The sequence below is a fragment of the Copadichromis virginalis genome, linkage group LG17 (assembly GCF_057382275.1).
Source record: "Copadichromis virginalis isolate Kocher_CV1m ecotype Utaka linkage group LG17, C_Virginalis_male_GT1.1, whole genome shotgun sequence".
Taxonomy (NCBI): Eukaryota; Metazoa; Chordata; class Actinopteri; order Cichliformes; family Cichlidae; genus Copadichromis; species Copadichromis virginalis.
This window is the reverse complement of record NC_140634.1, coordinates 21227437-21248211: the sequence shown is the minus strand read 5'-3', so window position 1 is coordinate 21248211 and position 20775 is coordinate 21227437. Positions and strand designations below refer to the sequence as shown.

Sequence of the window (20775 nt, the reverse complement as noted above, 5' to 3'; positions counted from 1 at the left end):
AAGAAACAAAGGAGCCTGCGCTTGAACCTGACTCACAAACACACGACAGTAGCAGTACAGAACAAAACTCTTACAGTTTTAATTCTGTTTATATTCAGTGACACCATCTTGGTAACTCGGGGTTGTCGGGCCTTCCAAGTGGGAAATCTGAGTTTAAGGTTACATAACAGATTCAAATTCCACCCTGGACCTCATAAATTCTGAGGAGCGCACCATTATGTACACATTATATTTGTGTTTTTTCATAAATTTACTAGAATTCCAAGCAAGAATTTCAAAGGTGAAAAATGAATTAAATCCAGTTCGGAATAATTTTGTAACATGACAAAATGTGGAACAAGTGATGTTTTCCACATGCACTGTATGTTCTTTATCATCATCATCTGATAGCCTCCCTGGATGGAGTCTGCGGCACTCATGAGGATCATTTTGTGCCCGTTTTACTTGAATGCACACAGAGCCTGAAGCAGAGAGCCTGGCTTACCAGAGAAATTTGATAACCATTGTTGTGATACCAGTTATCTCATACTGGGGTGTTAGCTATTGTCAAGTCCAGCTAATGCAAAGAAAGCATTAGCTGGATGATCCAGTGGGACCCCATGAAACACTCCAAAACATCATGCATCATATTTTTGCAAAGCTAACTGAACCTTGTGCTATATTAATAAGACAATAAAATTATATTAGCATTAGAAAACAAGTCTTATTTGAATGTAAATTTGAGTTCTGATGAATGCACTCAGCTTGACTCTATTAGAGAACAAAACCCCCCAAACTATTTTCTGTTGCATACACTTCCAGACCTCTTGAGGTGTAGAGGGTGACTTTGCCTCCACATCTAAACAGGAAAATGAGTTAAGTCTGGGGTTAAAGTGGGATTCAGTAGATGTAGTAGCACTAAGATCTGTTGGAGTGACTCACCATGGAGAAAAGAATCTCACAATGTTTTCTAAAGTGAACTGAAGGAAATTTTCTTTGAGTTCAGGCTGTGATCAGTTGACCTGCTGCTCTTTGTGGATTTTAAAAAACGCAGTTAAACAAAACCACAGCCACTGAGCACCTGTCCAACACAGAGCTTTACAGTGCAAATCACCACAGTACTGCAACAGTACGCAACATTTGAATAACACAAAGTTAGTACAGCTTAGTTTGTTGTGCAGGACATTTCACAAAAGGAAAATTCATAATTTATCAAAACACATCCTATAAAGGTCCAATATGTGATAAAAAATGGTGACATAACATGTCATTAAATCTGAAGTTTATCAAATGCCACTGAGCAGGCCTTATCGTTAAATATAACCTCTCCTCCTCCTCCCTTGTTTTCTTACATCTTTCTCCATCTGAGTGAAGTTAGCATGCTTTCTTTTCTCTCCCTCTGAAATACAGCTGCTGGAACTTCAGCTAGCAACACACTGTGTGACAAACTGCACACAAACAGGTGGTGTTTGTGTTTTTGCTGATGTTTGTTGAGCTGGCAGAAATGTTGCATTTGAAATTACCTGCCTGTCTTTGACCCCACTGCAAATTATATAAATGAACATAAATTAACCAGCTTGCTTTGAAAATGTAAGGAATAGAAAGCAAAGATATTCATGTAAAAATTAGGGAGTAATAGTAAAAAGTTAGAAAAATAAGTATTTAATTAAAGTACAGAAAATTCTACTTAAGTACAGAAACGAAGTATCTGTAATTTGTTGCTTCCCAAGTAAAAACAAACAGTTTTACATTTTTAGTCACAGTAAGCGACAAGTTCACAACATCATCTTAAAATTTCTTTGTATTATTGTACAGTCTTTACCTTAGAAAATGAACGCGCTTTGTTGTTGGCGCCATATAAATAAAACTGAATTGAATTCAGTTGAAAAATTACAACATAATACTAAATTTCTAGGTGGTCAGCCATACGGGTCCTTTGAACAGCAGAGACCTTCACTCAGTCTGTCCTTTTCTACATTAAGTGCTGTGTAGAAAGTATGATGATAACCAAAACCATCTGGGTTTTTCCTAACCGAAAACCTTGGCTGACTAGTGAAATCCAGGCTCTGTCTTTGCTTGGTTTGATACCACCCCTCCCCTGCACCCCCTACAGAGTAAATTGGTCCATCACCATCACCCATCACAGAGCGCTCAGCCAGCTGGAGAACAGGAGCTATGTGAGGATACTCTTTGTGGACTTCAGCTCAGCTTTCAGCACCGTAATCCCAGACATCCTCAACACCAAACTGGACAACCTTCAGTTCAGCACTGTCACCTGCTCCTGGAACAAAGATTTCTTCACAAACCGGCCTCAATCAGTACGACCCGACCTCCACCTTTCCCACCCCGCTGTCCTTCACCATCGGATCTCTGCAGGGCTGCATTCTCAGTCCCTTACTTTACACCCTGTACACCTATGACTGCACACGAACCCACCCAACCAGCATCATCGTCAAGTATGCTGATGACACCACGGTGTTCGGCTCATCTCTGATGGAGATGAAACAGCATACAGGGTGGAGGTAGAGAACTTGTCCTGCTGGTGCTCAGAAAACAACCAGAAGCTGAACGTCCTTAAAACAAAATAACTCATAATGGACTTTAGGAGGAGCAGACAGGTCCACTCCCCTGTGACTATGAATGGAGAACAGGTGGATTCTATCTCCACCTTCAGGTTTCTGGGCACACACGTCTTTGCCTATGTCACCTGGACCCACAACACCATTGCCCTGGTAAAGAAGGCCCAGCAGCTGCTGCACTTCTTCTATGTCCTAAGGAAGAATGACCTGGACCAGAAGATGCTGTGGCCTTCTACCGCCCCCTAGTGGAGAGCGAGCTCTCCTACTGCCTGGAGGGGCCACGCCTGAGAACAGGAAGGCTGCACAGAGGTTAATTAACACCACCCAAAAAATCATTGGCTGCCATCTGCCACCCCGTGAGGCCTCCTGTCTCAGGAAAACCAGGGCCATCACAGATGACCCCTTGCACCTCACCCACCACCTGCTTGATCACTGCCCTCTGGGCCATTTGGACTGTTAACAAACACTATGCCCCCACACCCCACCCCTGCCCACCTACTTCACCAATCTGATCCACGGCCTGAGTAACCCTCACCACTCAGGCCACTCACACACACACACAGACTCTATATAGACCAAGTCTTTTCTTTGCTCTCCAAGCACTTTGAACTTGTTCTTAAATGTGTGTCTTTCTCTTATTTTTGCATACATTTCCCATATTTCTTATTTATTCCTGCTGTCTACAATTTGTATTTGATTCTGGCACAGCTGGTGTATAGCACCCACAATTTTATTGTACATGTACAAAGACAATAAAGTTCTATTCTTTTCCATTATATTCTATTCTACTAAAAACTCTTGGCAAAACACCTCAACCGTATGGAAACATTTCTAGTAAGCACCTTTAAGCAGAAATTCCTGTGGTGTGACTATTGAATCTTGCATTGTAGACTCACTTCCTGTGAGTTCCCCTGCAGCCCCACTCTGTCTGTTTACAGGTTAATCAGACAAATTGTATTTTTATGCTAACATAAGCTAAGAAGAACATCATGAGGCTAATCCTTTAAAGATATTAAATATGAGCTCATAAAATCCGACTAATGTAACGCCCATCTGTCTTCCTCAATAAACACGATGGGCGCTTAATTACTTTCTCTCTCAAGTCGGCTTAATGAGGGAATTAAACTCCTAACCCTGGTCGTGTTAGTGCCTTGCTCTACACAGTGATCTGGACAAGGAGCTGCAGAAGGCAACCATACAAAGGGAGACTGTGTGTATAAATGTGTGTGTGTGTCGTGAAATATGGCAGTGGTGGCTGCAGACAAAGAGCAGGTAGATTGATGATTGATTAGCTGTGGCTGTCTGGCTGACTGAGACTCATTGGCAGCCGTCACTTTGATGAATTACACCGCTGTGAAAAACACACTGCACTCTGATTACTGCCAGCGAGACTGGTGTGTGCGTGTGTGTGTGTGTAGTGGGGCTGATGGCCTGTATGTGCAGTGCATGTGTGTTTGTGCATGTTGCTACTGATACGCTTCCCTTCATGACTCTGAATTGCTCTGCAGGGATTGTTTTTAGTGGATGTTGCCAGTGTTGTTTCCATGCTAATCCACTGTGCCCATGTTCACACACCCAAAATCCTTGCTTAGTATTCTGCCGAGGGAAGCGTTACATCCCCACAAGTCTGACTCAAGGTCCTATACGCTGTTCATAAACAGAGGGCGATTTGTTCATATTTAACAAGACGGATGACAGGTATGTACCTTTTTTTTGTTGTGCCACAGCTCCACCTGTCACAGGATGCACTGAATAATTTATGCCGATGAAATCCACGCTCTGCCTTTTGATCTCGTAAAGGCCGGAAGCATTGAAATTATGGGCGATTTATTTAATGAAAGATTTCAGGAGCTGACACGGGGTTGGACCCACACCGGTGTTTGATGGTTGACACTGATGTGGGTGGACTTAAGCTGCTGACTGCTGGTATTTTGAGATGAAAGTGCTTTCAAAGAAATGCACATTTTTAATTCAGGAAATCGGCACTCTGTTAGAAGGTGTGTGTCTATAACCCCAGCATTTCCCCTCATTGTCTCCAAACATCGTCATTTCTTTTATTCTTACTTTATCATGAAATAAATGTATCAGCCTTTATTTTTTGTACGTCTACAGCTCTGCAGTGCAAATGTCCGAATGTTGCACCACAAATGGATCCACAGGTAAATTAGCTGAGAATATGAGCACAGCAACAAACCATTAAAAGCTCAGCAGACCACGATTTACCAAACAGGCAGTTAAAGCAGACGGTAAAGCAATCACAGGCAGGCAGTAAGCAGTTTTTGAGATTTTTCTTGAGGATAGAAACAGGTTTAAGGATTGCAAAAGCAGAGAGGACTGTTCATTTCTCCAGCACAACAACAAGTGGAGGGGGGCTTTGATTCGACTTGATCCTCCAGTGATGTGTAGTGAAAGTATACGGATCGGTGGCCTGTGGGGAACACCAGGACATGTCCTGGTGGCCAGAGGGCTGTTTTGGCCTGTGATGAACTGTCAGCTTGAGCACTGATATTATAGGTAAACAGGAGTGAGTCTGCAATTATCTGCATGCTTGTCTACACCGTGGACAAGTCACCTGCTGAAAAAGGAAGGTGGAGGAGAGGGAGGCTGTTGCTGCATCTGAAAATAAGTGCCAGGTAAGGACCAGGCCAGGCAAATATATGCACAGTTATAGCCCAGGCACAATTTAGTGAATACATATCCATGTGTTCATAAAATATTTTATCATCTGTCCTTCATATTAACGAAATAATCTGAAATTTTAAGTAGAAGAAGAATGTGAAGAAAATAACTTGAGTATGTTGCAGACACACTAGCTGGACACTTCACTGAGTTGACACTTCATTGAACTGCTGTAATTCTTCATAGAATAGATTAAGCATGAAGACATTTGGTTCATGCTCATATGATGGGGAATCTCGAAGCTCATACAGTACTGTTATCAATGCACAGGCACTTTGTCGGCCACTAACAGTCACACTCCGGTGAAACCGTCAGGGCGACTTGGGGTTCAAAGTCCTGGTTAAAGATACTTCAGCATGTGGACTGCAAGAGCCAGGGAACAATCCACCCACCTTCACCCAAGGAGTTAGCCTCACTTCCTGTTCTTAGATGATAGGAGTGGTGTGGTCTTCTGCTGCTGCAGTCCATCTGCTTCAAGGTTTGAATAAAATAATAATAAAAAGCAAATCAGCAGTTTCTGAAATGCTCAGACCATCCTGTCTGGAACCAACAATAATGATGCATTCAAAGTCTCTTAAATCACCTCCTTCATTCTGATGCCGTTTGATCAGGAGGTCATGCACTGAGGTGCTGTCATGTGATTGGCTGATCTGAAATCTATTTCAACAAGTGGCTGAACATGTGTACCTAATAAAGTGGCCGGTGAGTGTATATTTAATGCAACCAATTGATTTTGTTCAAGTCAGCTCCTCAATCACGTACATTTCATGTACTGCTTCCACTCAGAATTCACCTGTACGCACCTCTGTCCTCAGGTTTGTTTTTTTATTGGCTTTTTAGTTTTTTGCTTGAAATCAGCATTATTATCCCAGACATGAGTCTAGTGTTTATTTCCCCTAAATATCTCCAATGTATTGTGAACATTTCCTTAATGCTTGAATAAAAAGAGATTCAGTTGAATATCACCTCAATACCTTGTGTGCAAGCGTAATTAATAAGCAAAAGTGTCAAGTTGAAGTTGACTTTTAAATAGTTTTTACTAGCTGTCCCAATAATCATTGTCTTGCCACGACCATGAAGTCAGAAGGAGCTTTAAAAATGGATAAGAGGGATGGGACAATGAAAATCTGACACAGCAGCAGTTGCTGCAGGTGGCTTGGCTGTACAGAGTGGCTTCAGACAGCAGTCACATCTGTCTCTGCTGAGAATGTCCATCACGTGTACTGTAAAAGGTTGTGTTTAATCAATAGTGGCAGGTGAACCTCTCCATAGCAAGCTAGCTAGTTAACGCCAGCTATTAATGAAAACCAGAAACAATTAAGTTAAGATCATAAAATAGTCAAACACTACTTCATATAACAATTACAAATTTACCAAGCACGCCGTGTCCTATTAATTACTGTATGTAATCTGATGTCAGTCACAGGTAGGTGTCCAATAATCATTTGATCCAGTAATTTGGGAAGTGATGTTTGAATAATTGAAAACGAAAAAGATATTTGTATTGAAAAGAATTTTTATTGTCCTTTACACTCTTTGAGACTACATTTTTTTGTTTACAAAAAAAAAAGAAAGAAGAAAAACAAAAACTGGCAGGGTCGATTTTTCAGATTTCAACTGATTCAGATGAACCACAAGAGCCAGCCGGCCTCTCATTTCATCACTCCTTCCCATCTTATATTATTTATTAAAAACAAGCCTGTAGTCCTCTAATATACATGAGAGACTAACACATAATCCCGCATACATATATCACGATTAGAGATGAAATACTTCAGAAGTGCTGGTGAATTCTCAGATTTTAAGGATTTCATCATAAAAAGATGCCCCCACAAACTGCATCTAAAAGATGGATGTATCCACCATGACATCATGTCATGAAGCCTCAAGCTGGTTTTCACCATCTTGGTGTTGAAACAAGTGGGGGAGCTTCTGCCCAGGATTTCAGACAGTACATATACTCTATTAATCCTCATCTGCCTTTATTACAGAGCATAATTTACAACATTTTATGAAATATGACCTAAAACCAGCGTTTGAGTCCAGACTCGCCTCCTGCTGGTCATTAAAAAGACTGCAGACTTCTATTTTCTTACCTTGAAGCCATTTTTTTTTGTTGTCCTCTGCTGTGCAGTGCAACTCGAGCACTTGGAGCATTACCGCTGACGCACCACATTAACACAACATTAGACTTGAATCTAAAGGCAGGCTCATCATGTACAGTATAACACACAGTAAAGTTACACAACCCTCTTTAAACCAAAACCTAATCAACTCATTTTCGCTCATATTTTCTCCTCACAGGTGTTTCAGGACTTTTTTTTCACCTGCGTGCCTTCTCATGTGGGTGGTTAGGCTCCCCGCCTGACTGAAACTTTCCCCACATTTCTCACAAACGTACGGCTTCTCGCCTGTGTGGACTCTCATGTGGACCTTCAAGGAAGTGGTGTAAGCGAAGTCCTTCTGGCATATTTGGCATGAGTACGGCTTCTCGCCCGTGTGAATCCTCGTGTGACTCGTCAACCTGGAAAGGCGAATGAACCTCTTCCCGCAGGTGTTGCAGACGTGAGGCTTCTCGTCCGTGTGTGTCCTCGTGTGCCTTTTAAGCTTTGAGGCGTTGACAAATCTATTCCCGCAGGTGGTGCAGAGGTAAGGCCTCTCACCTGTGTGGGTTCTCATGTGGCAGAGAAAGCTGTTGCTGTGGGCAAAACGTTTGCCGCAGGTTTTGCAAGAATGCCGCTTCTCGCCGGTGTGTATGGCCGTGTGCCTCCTGAACGCCGATGGGTCGTTAAACCTTTTTCCGCAGGTGATGCAGAGGTACGGCTTTTCCCCCGTGTGCGTTCTCATGTGCAGCCGCAGCTTATCGTTTCTTCTGAACGTTTTGCCGCATTTCTCACAGAAGCACGGCCTCTCATCCGTGTGGACTTTCATGTGGAGCTTGAAGGAAGCGCTGTAGTTGAAAACCTTCCCACATGTCATGCAGGAATACGGCTCATCGTCTGCGTGGATTCGTAGGTGATTTTTAAGCGTTGATTCATGTTCAAATGTCTCCGCGCAGGAGCTGCAGGAGTAAAGCGTCCCATCTATATTATTATTCGTAGTACCACAAAGTTCTTTTATTTGTAAACTATTCCTGCAGACTTGTGTGTTTTCATCTGTGTTGTTACAGACTTTCTTTGGTTTCGGCTCCGTTTTTAAGGGCATTCCTGAGTTTTCACATTTGACTCCTTCCTGTTCTCGACTCTCAGGTACAAAACAGGACAGAAGCTCGGCACTGCCCTCACAAACAGGAGTCACCATGAAGGCATCACTTTCCTGCTTTAGCACAAGCTGCTCTCCTTCCTCACTAATGCACAGCTCCTCCTGCTCCTCTTTAATCAGTGAAGGTTTCTGATCCTCTGGATCCAGACTGGCGTTCTTCTCCTGGATAGAGATTTCCTCTTCCTTCTTTGTACAGATGCAGCGTTGGTCTACAGGGACAAAGGGACACGAGGCAAAACGTGAGCAGATCGTTAGTTGGGATGTGACGGTGTGGAGAGACATTTGCCCTCCCCTCCCCGAACAAACACAAAAAAAATGCAGGTATAGAGAAGAACCCAGGTGTCCCAGTTTTCCACTGGGACTTGAACTCAGCTTGCACCAGTGGATCCTTGCGCATCCACTGGTGCACCTGTACTTAAGGTTTTGCAAGTGAGCGAGGGGGATGTTACATGTAGTTTTACACTCTCTGTAGGAAGGTTTGGAAAGACAAAATGATCCGATTTGTCACGATGAACTTAAAAGGTTAGTGCATCAGTTACTGTTATTTATATAATATTGTTATTCATTGTAAAATAGTTTTAGGCGTTGTCAAAATGCTTCATGTGTGTGGATTAGAGTGTGCATTTGCAAATCTTACTGTGTGCTTGTGGATCACACTATACCCATCTACAAACCCTTGTGAGGCAGTGGAAGAGATCCTAGTTCCTTCCAACAAACATGCCAACACGGGAGGTAGTGAGGAGAGGATAAAAGAAAAGAAACAACGGGCAATATAATAAGATATAAAATAATTTTATATTTAGGGCCACCATAAATAAATGGTGCAGTGTGAGGGGTATAGACACAGTGAGGGTGTTCAAAGAGTCCTCCTCCTCCTGTGCATCCTTGCTTGCTGCTCCTCCAGCAGTCTCTTTTCTCCTCTGTCCTCCTGATACATTTCAGGATTTGAGGCATCCTTCAACATTACTTCTTGCCATTAACTTCCGGGTCACAGCCAGCGGGACGGAGGAGATGAGGAAGCACATATTAGAGAAAAGCCTCAGGTGAAGTAAAGATAATGCGTTACTCAAGGCTAACAACAAGGGAGCTGTCAAATAGTTCGTTTTGCTTAGCTTGCTTGGCTAATAATGAGAGCTGTTTGCATTCTCTAAATATTAAGGAAAGGCGCTTCACTGCTTCTTTTATTGCCTCCTTTAGCAGAGGAGACACTGGACACCACTGAAAGAATAACACCCGCTTCTTCTCGAGGTTTCGCCTTCACATAAATTTATATAACCTCTAAATCCACATAATGAGCTGTATTAAAATAATCAAAGTGTATGGAAGCTATAGTTTTATAGGTTTGCATTAGCAATATCTGCTGCTGCACTGCAGCATTTAGAGTTATGCTGGCAATACAATATAGAAGCTGTATTGCCAGCATATATGGAACGCCAGGACTGCCATAATGAATTAATTAAATACACCATTAAATAATTAATTAAATGTGGCAATAATTAATTAAAATTGGAATTAATTAATTAAATAAATAGTTATGACACATGTAATTAATTAATTATTGACACATTTAATTAATTATTTATGTATTTCACATTTTAATTAATTATTGACACATTTAATTAATTATTTAATGATATATTTATTTATTTCATTTTGGCAGTCCTGGCGCCTGGCTCTCATCATGAAATAATTTTATCTGTCAGCCTCACCCATCAAACTCAGGAGGCGGGGTTAACGCTGCCCATGCAGCTTCTCTAACATTTGATTGGTTGCCGTGCAAAGTAAGTCAAAACAGGTCGATCCTAGATAATCGATTGCTTGTGTAGACTTGGGGCAGCCAGGTATCCCAGAATGCAGATCAAATCACAGGCAGCAATGGTGGTGGTGTAGTTTTAAAATACCCCGTTTTTCTGTCACCAGCTACACTTTTAACAGTGTTTTAGCCGCGAATGTCGCGCCGTATGTCTGGTCAGGTTGTCAACATAGAATATGTTTGCAAAAGTGCTCAGATGTTTTCAGAGATTTCACTAGCTCTGCTAACAGTTAGCATGCAGAGTGCACCGAGGGGGTACGTTAACCGGTTTGTTTACATATTCCACTCTCCGTGTTCCACATGTTGCATTCGCAGATTCTCATTTTCTGTAACATAAAGAACGAGCTGACATTTTTCTCACGAAGCAGCGATCAGCTCAACAGACCCTCAGTTTACCTGCATGCATCCTCCTCCTCATCTGTCAGCTGTTTAACACCTGCTGCTAATTCAAGAAACACGCCTAGTTACCTGGTGATAGTCACAGTTTAACTGGGCAGCCGGTGCTCGATATAACGCAATGTCAGCGCATTTTTCTGCACAAGATAAGTAAATATAGTGTTTTCCCCGAGCGCAGAGCTGCTGGAGCTCGTTTCCTTACAGAGCACTTTATAGGCGAACAGCTTTATCAGCGGCTGATGTCCAATCACCGGCACACAGCTTTCAAACCTCAGCTGAGTTTTAGCTCTCAGTGGTTAAACGCTGGACTTCATTCACTCAGGTTCTGTCTGTCGGGTCACGTTTACTTCGCTGTTTTATTTACAACTGAGCAAATCGGTTTGGCTGAGGTTAAAGTTACGTTTCATAACTGCATAGTTTCACAGACGTTTAATGGTTCACTGGCACATGTGTTAGACTGAACTATCATCTAAATATCATCTGTTTTTTAATAGTTATTCAACTGTATTCTAAGCACCAGCTGTCTGTTAGAATGTGATTTTTTTTCTCTCTCTGTTGGCAGAGGTATAAAAATGCGCAGGAAAATCTGACGTGCATGGCAAACTTCACCGACGATATTTAGGGAGGAATAAACACACATCAAACATAAATGAACCATTTGCCTGTCTCCATAATTGAGAGCATTTTCTCTTCTTATGTCAACACACTCTCTCTCTCTCTCTTTTTTTTTTTTTTTTTTTGCTTTTTCGGTCATGTTATGTTTACCTGTCAAAGGCTTGTTACAAACTATGAAACACATCGTGCAGACTTCTGGATGTTAGAAGAAAACTAATACTGCTCATGAATGAGACTAAAGGCAGGAAGGTGTCCTTTAAAACTAAACATGTTAATAGGACCTCCCTATTTATATCATAGTTTATGATATAGCACGTGTATTTCAGTAATAGCCTGCTGAGGCCACTATACGTGCTGGCCTCATATCAAATGTGAAGGCAGACTGAGTCTATGTTTGACGTTTTTTATATCTAATCTTCCTTTTCAAACATTTAAACAGCAGCGAGTCTGCAGCTGAGGGAATACAAACTCAAATTGTCGGAACAGGTTTGCTCGTTTCTTGGATTCATTTGGTGATTTATTAAATGTATAACTGTTATTCTAATCTGCTGCTGAGTCTCTTACACTTTTCTTTATGCTGTATATTTTCACGTCTCTGGAATAGTTGGAAGTTAGATAGTCAGGTGGGAAACTTTGTGTTAACTCATGGAGCTGAGGATATCGTGGATATCGTGGACATGCTGACCTCGCTGCGTGGTGTACAGAGCGAGGTCAGCATGATTAATATTCACAATAAAAATATTAGCCGAACATCATGAAGTCTGTATGTGTTTCATAGTGTCGAACAACCTTTGTACAGTTAAAGCCAGCAGTTACTACATGACGGAAACACCAACGTTATCTCTTTTATGTGTTTATACACAGGTCACGCTGATTACTGAACAAAAACCCAAAGATCAGATGTTAAACAGATTTATTTGCTCTCTCTCCTCCTTAAACATGTTTTTAATGTTAGTTATAATTCAGAATTGGCGACTGAAACACGTAGGACACATAAGAACATCAGGAAATAAAACGCCGATAAATATAACCTCAGTAAAAGAAGTCAGCGGGGGTTACTACAGCTGTGTACCGGGGCCTGCGCTTTGTCGGTGGGATTGCTTGCGAGGCGAGCGGGTCTATCCGACGCTTTGCCGTGAGACTGGGCAGACATCTCCGAAATCATCGAAACACTTTTGCAAAGAGGCTGTATCTTGACAAACCGACCAGACACATGAAGATTAAACCACTACATTCTCGGCTAAAAAAATATTAAAACGGTATTTGGTGACACACAAACAGGGTTTTTCAAAGCTCAGTTCTGTTAGCTTCCACATGCCGGTTGTTGTGTGCTAGAAACAATGGCCACCAGGCCAAAGCAATGGTTTTGACTCGATCAGCGTTAACCCCGCCCCCTGAGTTTGATGGGTGAGGCTGACAGATAAAATTATTTCATGATGAGAGCCAGGCGCTAGGACTGCCAAAATGAAATAAATAAATATATCATGAAATAATTAATTAAATGTGTCAATAATTAATTAAATGTGTCAATAATTAATTAAAATGTGAAATACATAAATAATTAATTAAATGTGTCAATAATTAATTAATTGTGTAAATAATTAATTAAAATGTGAAATATATAAATAATTAATTAAATGTGTCAATAATTAATTAATTACATGTGTCATAACTATTTATTTAATTAATTAATTCCAATTTTAATTAATTATTGCCACATTTAATTAATTATTTAATGGTGTATTTAATTAATTCATTATGGCAGTCCTGGCGTTCCATAAGCATATGCCACCACAGACACCCTGAATTGGCTAAGTGATGGATGAAGGGAATATTTCAGTCACAGAACAACTTTGAAAATGTGGAAAGGAAAGAAAAATATATTTACTGCCTTTTATGAGCCACATGTGCCATGTTCTTTAACATTCACGTGTTTATATGTTTTTGTCATATTGTGTTTCTGTTTGAAAATGTGCTCATTTTGTCCATGTTGCGGACATTGTAGTTTCAACACTGAAGAACACTGTTGACGAGTCTAGTGTAAGTGCGATCTGATCCTCTGAGCGCTGCACTTCTCCTTTCTTAAGACTTTTTCTATTCTTCCTAACACATTTCCATTAAGCAAGTGACTGTCCAGGAATTAGCCAAAAAATTGTAGACTTCTCAACCACACATGGTGTTCTTCCTGGTTAAAAAAACAGGGTTAGGGTCCACGCCCCTTCATGCGTAAGTAGATAACATAACATGCATCAGTTACAGTTAGTGACAGCTGTCACTGTGCAAGCACGTATGCTATTACAAGCAAAACACTTCTTAGTAATACACTAAGCATAACTATGATATGACCGTTGTAGAGAATGCAATGCGAGTAAGCCTATATTATTCATAACGGGCTTGACAAGATTAGTTCTCACAGTTTCTGTTTGACGGAAGGCCAAAGCCTCACGCTAGGCAACGTAATCATCGAATAAAGCTAAAAACAGTTAGACAAGTTCCCTTTTTCATCAACATTTTACCATATACAGTGGGGCAAAAAAGTATTTAGTCAGCCACCGATTGTGCAAGTTGCCCCACCTAAAATGATGACAGAGGTCAGTAATTTGCACCAGAGGTACACTTCAACTGTGAGAGACAGAATGTGAAAAAAAAATCCATGAATCCACATGGTAGGATTTGTAAAGAATTTATTCGTAAATCAGGGTGGAAAATAAGTATTTGGTCAATAACAAAAATACAACTCAATACTTTGTAACATAAGCTTTGTTGGCAATAACAGAGGTCAAACGTTTACTATAGGTCTTTACGAGGTTTGCACACACAGTAGCTGGTATTTTGGCCCATTCCTCCATGCAGATCTTCTCGAGAGAAGTGATGTTTTGGGGCTGTCGCCGAGCAACACGGACTTTCAACTCCCGCCACAGATTTTCTATGGGGTTGAGGTCTGGAGACTGGCTAGGCCACTCCAGGACTTTCAAATGCTTCTTACGGAGCCACTCATTTGTTGCCCGGGCGGTGTGTTTTGGATCATTGTCATGTTGGAAGACCCAGCCTCGTTTCATCTTCAAAGTTCTCACTGATGGAAGGAGGTTTTGGCTCAAAATCTCACGATACATGGCCCCATTCATTCTGTCCTTAACACGGATCAGTCGTCCTGTCCCCTTGGCAGAAAAACAGCCCCATAGCATGATGTTTCCACCCCCATGCTTCACAGTAGGTATGGTGTTCTTGGGATGCAACTCAGTATTCTTCTTCCTCCAAACACGACGAGTTGAGTTTATACCAAAAAGTTCTACTTTGGTTTCATCTGACCACATGACATTCTCCCAATCCTCTGCTGTATCATCCATGTGCTCTCTGGCAAACTTCAGACGGGCCTGGACATGCACTGGCTTCAGCAGCGGAACACGTCTGGCACTGCGGGATTTGATTCCCTGCCGTTGTAGTGTGTTACTGATGGTGACCTTTGTTACTTTGGTCCCAGCTCTCTGCAGGTCATTCACCAGGTCCCGCCGTGTGGTTCTGGGATCTTTGCTCACCGTTCTCATGATCATTTTGACCCCACGGGATGAGATCTTGCGTGGAGCCCCAGATCGAGGGAGATTATCAGTGGTCTTGTATGTCTTCCATTTTCTGATGATTGCTCCCACAGTTGATTTTTTCACACCAAGCTGCTTGCCTATTGTAGATTCACTCTTCCCAGTCTGGTGCAGGTCTACAATACTTTTCCTGGTGTCCTTCGAAAGCTCTTTGGTCTTGGCCATGGCGGAGTTTGGAGTCTGACTGTTTGAGGCTGTGGACAGGTGTCTTTTATACAGATGATGAGTTCAAACAGGTGCCATTCATACAGGTAACGAGTGGGGGACAGAAAAGCTTCTTACAGAAGACGTTACAGGTCTGTGAGAGCCAGAGATTTTCCTTGTTTGGGGTGACCAAATACTTATTTTCCACCCTGATTTATGAATAAATTCTTTACAAATCCTACCATGTGGATTCATGGATTTTTTTTTCACATTCTGTCTCTCACAGTTGAAGTGTACCTCTGGTGCAAATTACTGACCTCTGTCATCATTTTAAGTGGGGGAACTTGCACAATCGGTGGCTGACTAAATACTTTTTTGCCCCACTGTATGGTAGTTTGTTTCCACCCTCACATCTTCCAGGTGTTTCCTGTTGACTTACAATTTTCTTAACTCCTCTTTCGTCACTTGTTGCAGGGCAGGGCACAAATGCAATTTCAAGCTAAACGGAAGTCTGGAAGCATAAGGGCCATTCAATTTTGCCCATCTCCAATTTTTAAAATCTGATGGTCCACAATTTCCCCCTCACACACTGAAATCTGAGAAAATGTTTGAACATGTATATGTATAATAATAATATGTAAATAATTTCCCCCAGGGATCAATAAAGTATTTTGATTCTGATGTCAACAACTTTTCAAAATAAAAGCCTGAAGTTCTCTCTCACCATAAAACTGTCCCAATTTTAAACCATAAAAATTTCAGGTAAATGAGAGGGGGTTGAACAGAACATTATACTATAATATATTAATATTATGCTTTAAAGTTGCACTAATTCTAATGGGTCAGATGTTGAACTGTCTGACAATAGGATAACATAAAGTGCCATTAAGGACAGACTCTATAGCAATGTGTCTAATATTTAATTTATTATTTTCTAACAGAGCCTAAGAGTGGGTTAATGTTTTGGCTGTGTGTCTCCAAAAGTTGATTCTGTTCATCTGGACGTAGCTACGTCCAGATGAACAGAATCAACTTTTGGAGATTTACTTACCTGGATGATTGAGAATGCACCAAGACGTTTTGGCTGTGTGGTTTTATTTCATAAAAGTTATATTTCTCTTTAAAAAATATTTTATTGACTCCTAGTAGAATAATGAGCCCCTGTAAAAGCTCACTTTTTCCTAACTCCAGCACTCACACCAAACTCCATTCAAAAAACACGTGTTTTTAATGTTCTGCAGTCAGCCCTCTCTGTGTCCACATGCCGACATAAACGAAACGTTTCTTGTCTTAAACCAGGTGACATGTTGCTGAAACACACCTGCTGCCGTGCTGTATGTTACACACCTATTCTGTGCAGCTTTATTTCGGGGTTCCGGATGGTTTCCAGCAGTCTGCGCTGATGCTCCACTTCTGTCTCGCACTGCTCCATTTTACTTTCAAACTCTGTGAAGATTCCCTCAAATGCTCCATCCAGCCTCACACCAATGACGCTCCTCCACCCACCAACTGAAGACATTGCTGCTGCAACAATTTGCCACACTCATCGGCTACACAGCCATCCGCAACAAGGTTAATAACAGGCTAACGCTACTGTCACTACCCGATCCGTACCGGAAACCCTATCAGTACCCCGCATGCGCAAATTTTACGTCACTTCCTCTCTTTGCCAACATTGCGACATATTTGAATGATACGGTTAGCGCCCAGTTAGCTCCTAGCATTTCTCAGCAGCTCTGCCTCCTTTTCGACTACCGGGACATTTAAACAATGGATAATCCGTATACAAAGAAATTCATGCTTTTCTCCTCAACAGAGAGCGTTCCCCGATTGAACAACAGCGCCGTAAAATAAGAAGAATGGCGCCTAATTACAGAGTTAATAATACAGACTTTGTAATATCTCACGTGTAGATTAATCAGCCAGATGAAGTGTTTACTGACAATTGACAGTGATAGTGGAAATCATCATCACTATTCCAATCAATCCTCTCCACACAGAAGCATAAACACACTCGACTATCACTAAAGCAATTTAACACACGTTTGTAATGGGGCTGATTCAGTTTACAGTAGGGTTCATTCGCTCGGTCAGGGTTAGGGTTAGGGATTTTCTATCAGATCTAGTTGAATAATCATATGATTCAGATCCAGAGCTTGTTTTTTATCCATAAATGTAACAGATGAGAGGAAGAGGCAGAGTTCTTTGTGAAAAGTAAAAAAGGACGGCTTTGTTTTCAGAAAACGACATTTGTGAATGAAGAATTTGCCCATAATAATTATTACATTTAGAACATTTTCAAGCTTATTTTCTTTTCTTAGAGAACCAAAGTTAATATCATTTTTAGAAAATTCAAGTAAGTTTGGAATCTTTGGAAAGAGCCAGTAGTGCACATCGTTCAACAGGGCTTTACAGAATATACAATTATAAAATAAATGTTCTGTTGATTCAATATCCCCATCACAAAAAGAGCAAGAATTATTATCAATAACAAAGCTATTATCAATCCCTTAGCTTTGGGAGGAATGGGAAGTTTAAGGTAATTTTTTCTGATCTCTTTCTTTTGATCACAAGAGAACAGATGTGAAATGGAATTTGGATTGGATCTATAAGGGAAAAAACATTAATAAATAATTCCCTAATTTGGGAGTTTTTTAGACTGTTAGCTGTAATGTTATGCCCATTTACCAAGAGTTCAGGGAGGTCAGGGGATCTATAGTCAGGGTCTTGAAAAAGATTATATGCTGTACATAGAATGTTTTGAGGGATAGCCTTAGTAATTTTTTGAAATTCTTTGTTATTTATTTGCAGATTATAATTCGTGGTGAAATCTTCTAATAAAAATTTACCTCTATCATTTAACAAATGCATCACTGACCAGATGCCCTTATCGTACCATTTCTTTGATAAAGATTGATTTGTTTCCAACGTTTATGTAACGACAGTTCCATAGGGGAGTGTTGTGTGGGCTATACTTATGTTTGTATATTAATTTCCAGTATAATAAAACTTTCTGGTGAAAGGAAGAAAGCTTTATGGGGAGTTTTGTTTTATGTCAAAATCACATCTAAGTAAAAGATTAATTCCGCCTAGATCTGAGAATATTTTGCTTGGAATGTGAAACCAAAGGCTATTTTGACTTCTTAGCCAATTTATTTTTAGGGTGCCATTTAAGCTGTCAAATTCAATAGCTTGCAAACGTCCATCTTCAAAATGTTTGACTAAATTACCTTGCCTAATATAGTGGGTTTTGCGTTTCCATATAAAATCAAAGTTTAGCTGGTTATTAGATTTGATTGCTGGTTTAGGCACTCCTACCGCATATGCAGGATATACTAGCCTTTCCATTTTGGTGAGAAAAATTCTACCCAAAATCAATAAGTCTCTGAGCCCAGTTATTTAAATAAGTTCTACAAATTTGGATTTTCTCCCAAATAATAAGGTAATCTAAATCAGTCTTATTCTTGGTTATATACACACCCAAATATTTGACAGTGGATTTAACAGGAATATTAAAAGTGTTAGAAATAGTACAATCATTTAAGGGTAAGATCTCACATTCGTTTAAATTTAGATTTAACCCTGAAGCTTTTGAGAAAGTTTCAATAATCTGCAGAATTTTGGGGATTTCATTCAGGTTATTTAGGAAAATAGTTGTATCATCGGCTAACTGGCTGAAGGGACACAGCTAGTGACACGCCCAGCGGTTTCAATTTATTTCCGCCGGATGTCGGTGGATGTCCGGAAGTATGTAGGTGGAGTTTAATTTTTTCTGTTATTATTTCCATTTATTTAGCATAAAAAAATACAGGCAATTGAATGCAATTAATAACATAACAGTTAAAAAAATAGAATTTCAAACACATTAAATTAATTTAATAAGAAGGTTTAAGGCTTTGTAAATAAAGTTCAATTTGATTTTTGGTATAAGCGCTGGTGTATGAGTGAGATACTATAGGTACAAAAACGTTAATGTGTATAGTATAAAGTGCATTATAAGAGTTTCAAACTTTCTCCAGGTAGTAAATAATATTCATTTTCTGTATTTCAATCTTCTTCTTCTTTTGTCACTTATCCAGGTCAAGATTATGGAGGCAGCTGTCTAACTAGAGCAGACTTCCTGGTCAGCTCCTCTGATGGGGATACCAAGGATTTACCAAGCCAGCTGAGAGGCATAAACAGTCCAGTGTGTGACTGGGTCAGTTGGGCCTACCCAAAACACCTTACTTAGCAGACATCCATAAGGTCCTAGTCAGTACCCAAGCCACCTCAGCTGGCTCTTTTCAGTGAGTCACCTTTCTCCTCTGAGCCTCTCCTGAATGACATGATCTCGAATGATCCCAGGGGCTGTTTTCCCTGGTCTCCAGAGGCAAATTAGTCCCAGGTGTGTGGTCAGGCTACAAGTGATTCAAAGCAAGGAATGAAGTCACCTCACTTGGTGCAGGATTATCTGGTCCTTAGCCATGGAGCTTGGTTTGGCCTGGCCCCTCCTATGATACCACATAAGCTGGCTATAGAGACACTGAAGGTTACACATGTGACGCTTTCTATAGAAATCCAAAACAGCCAAAAAATATCTTAGAAGCAAGTCTTGAAAATCTTATGGGAAATTATTTAGAAGCTTTATCTAATTTGAATTTGATTTTTAATAAAATCATCAGCCAAGTTTGATGGAAATGACTGCTGTCAGTTTGAATTTTGTATTTTTATCGTGTCCTCTTCTCTGTTTTCATTACACATAACTTTGTTTCACCATCACTAAAACTTTTATAAGGCAGGTATGATAGTAGTGTGTGAATCAGTGCTGCTACCATTAAATTTCTCCTGCTGATATACAAACATAAAATTGTCAGGAAACCTCTGTACCTCCTGCAGGATCTGTTCGCCATCACAACCGGACATAAAACCCAGTGTAAAGCCTCCATCCAGCCCTGCCATGTTTTCTCTCTTTGAATTGCTCCCCATTGGAGGCGTTTTATGCCTCCGGCGAAGAAAGAATATTTACAACAAGCTGGAATTTTAAACATGAAGCTGGGTTTGTTTTCTCTGTTTTTTCTCACTTTCCAGAGAAGGTCGTAGTGGCTGCTTTATGGCCAACATATTAGAGCTGGGTGACAGCCGGCCTGCAGTATCACCACTCAAGGACTAGATGTGATTCTTGGCCATTGCAGTTCTCTGACTCTGAGAGAGAACGAGGCTTTGTTATGAGTACCCAGCTCCCTAATCTCTTCTCCCAGCGCCCTTCTGTCCTTGGTGAAGCCTGACCTGAACACTGCGTGCCGGTGTGAATGCAGAACGTTTTGTCTGGCTTTTGCCCAAGGCTGCCGCAGGTTTTGGTGAGTAACGAGTCACGCTCTCTACAGCGTTTCCTGTGGAAATAAATAGCCGCACGTATGATATTAGAGTATATGTGGATAGTGCTTTCATCTGTGACCTGTCCTTTGAGCTACGCAGGATAAACACAGCGAAGCCATAAATCAAAAGGAAGGTGTTCCAAGGCACTCGTCGAGCAGAAAATAAAGAGCAAAACAGAGGGGTGTTGCTTTTGCTGCTTCTTTATTTATTTATTTTCAAATAGAAAATATGAAAATGAACTCTCTGGCCCCTGGGCCTAAATCAGCATGACACAACAACAGTGTAGAAAGAAGAAAAAATGGAAATTAAAATGAAAACGCACAGCAAGCTTTCTCGTAAGTTTATACTATTGGTTCTT

General features: G+C 40.7%; 1 protein-coding gene across 1 annotated transcript; it reads right to left on the bottom strand.

Moving 5' to 3' along the window:
• Positions 1–6748: 6748 nt before the first annotated feature.
• Positions 6749–16678, bottom strand: LOC146689395 (uncharacterized). Its single transcript, XM_085436572.1, has 2 exons — positions 16410–16678; positions 6749–8707 (listed from the first exon to the last, which is right to left on the bottom strand). Exons 1-2 carry the CDS (start codon positions 16579–16581, stop codon positions 7536–7538), a joined length of 1344 nt encoding a protein of 447 aa, XP_085292698.1. The 5' UTR covers positions 16582–16678; the 3' UTR covers positions 6749–7535.
• Between the last annotated feature and the right edge of the window lie 4097 nt (positions 16679–20775).

Bases quoted from the DNA above. Each gene is read 5' to 3' on its own strand.
- LOC146689395 (XM_085436572.1), bottom strand. From the start codon at position 16,581: ATGTCTTCAGTTGGTGGGTGGAGGAGCGTCATTGGTGTGAGGCTGGAT. The intron at 8,708-16,409 runs GTGTGTAACATA...TTGTCCCTGTAG, and splicing joins AATAAAGCTGCACAGAATAG to ACCAACGCTGCATCTGTACA.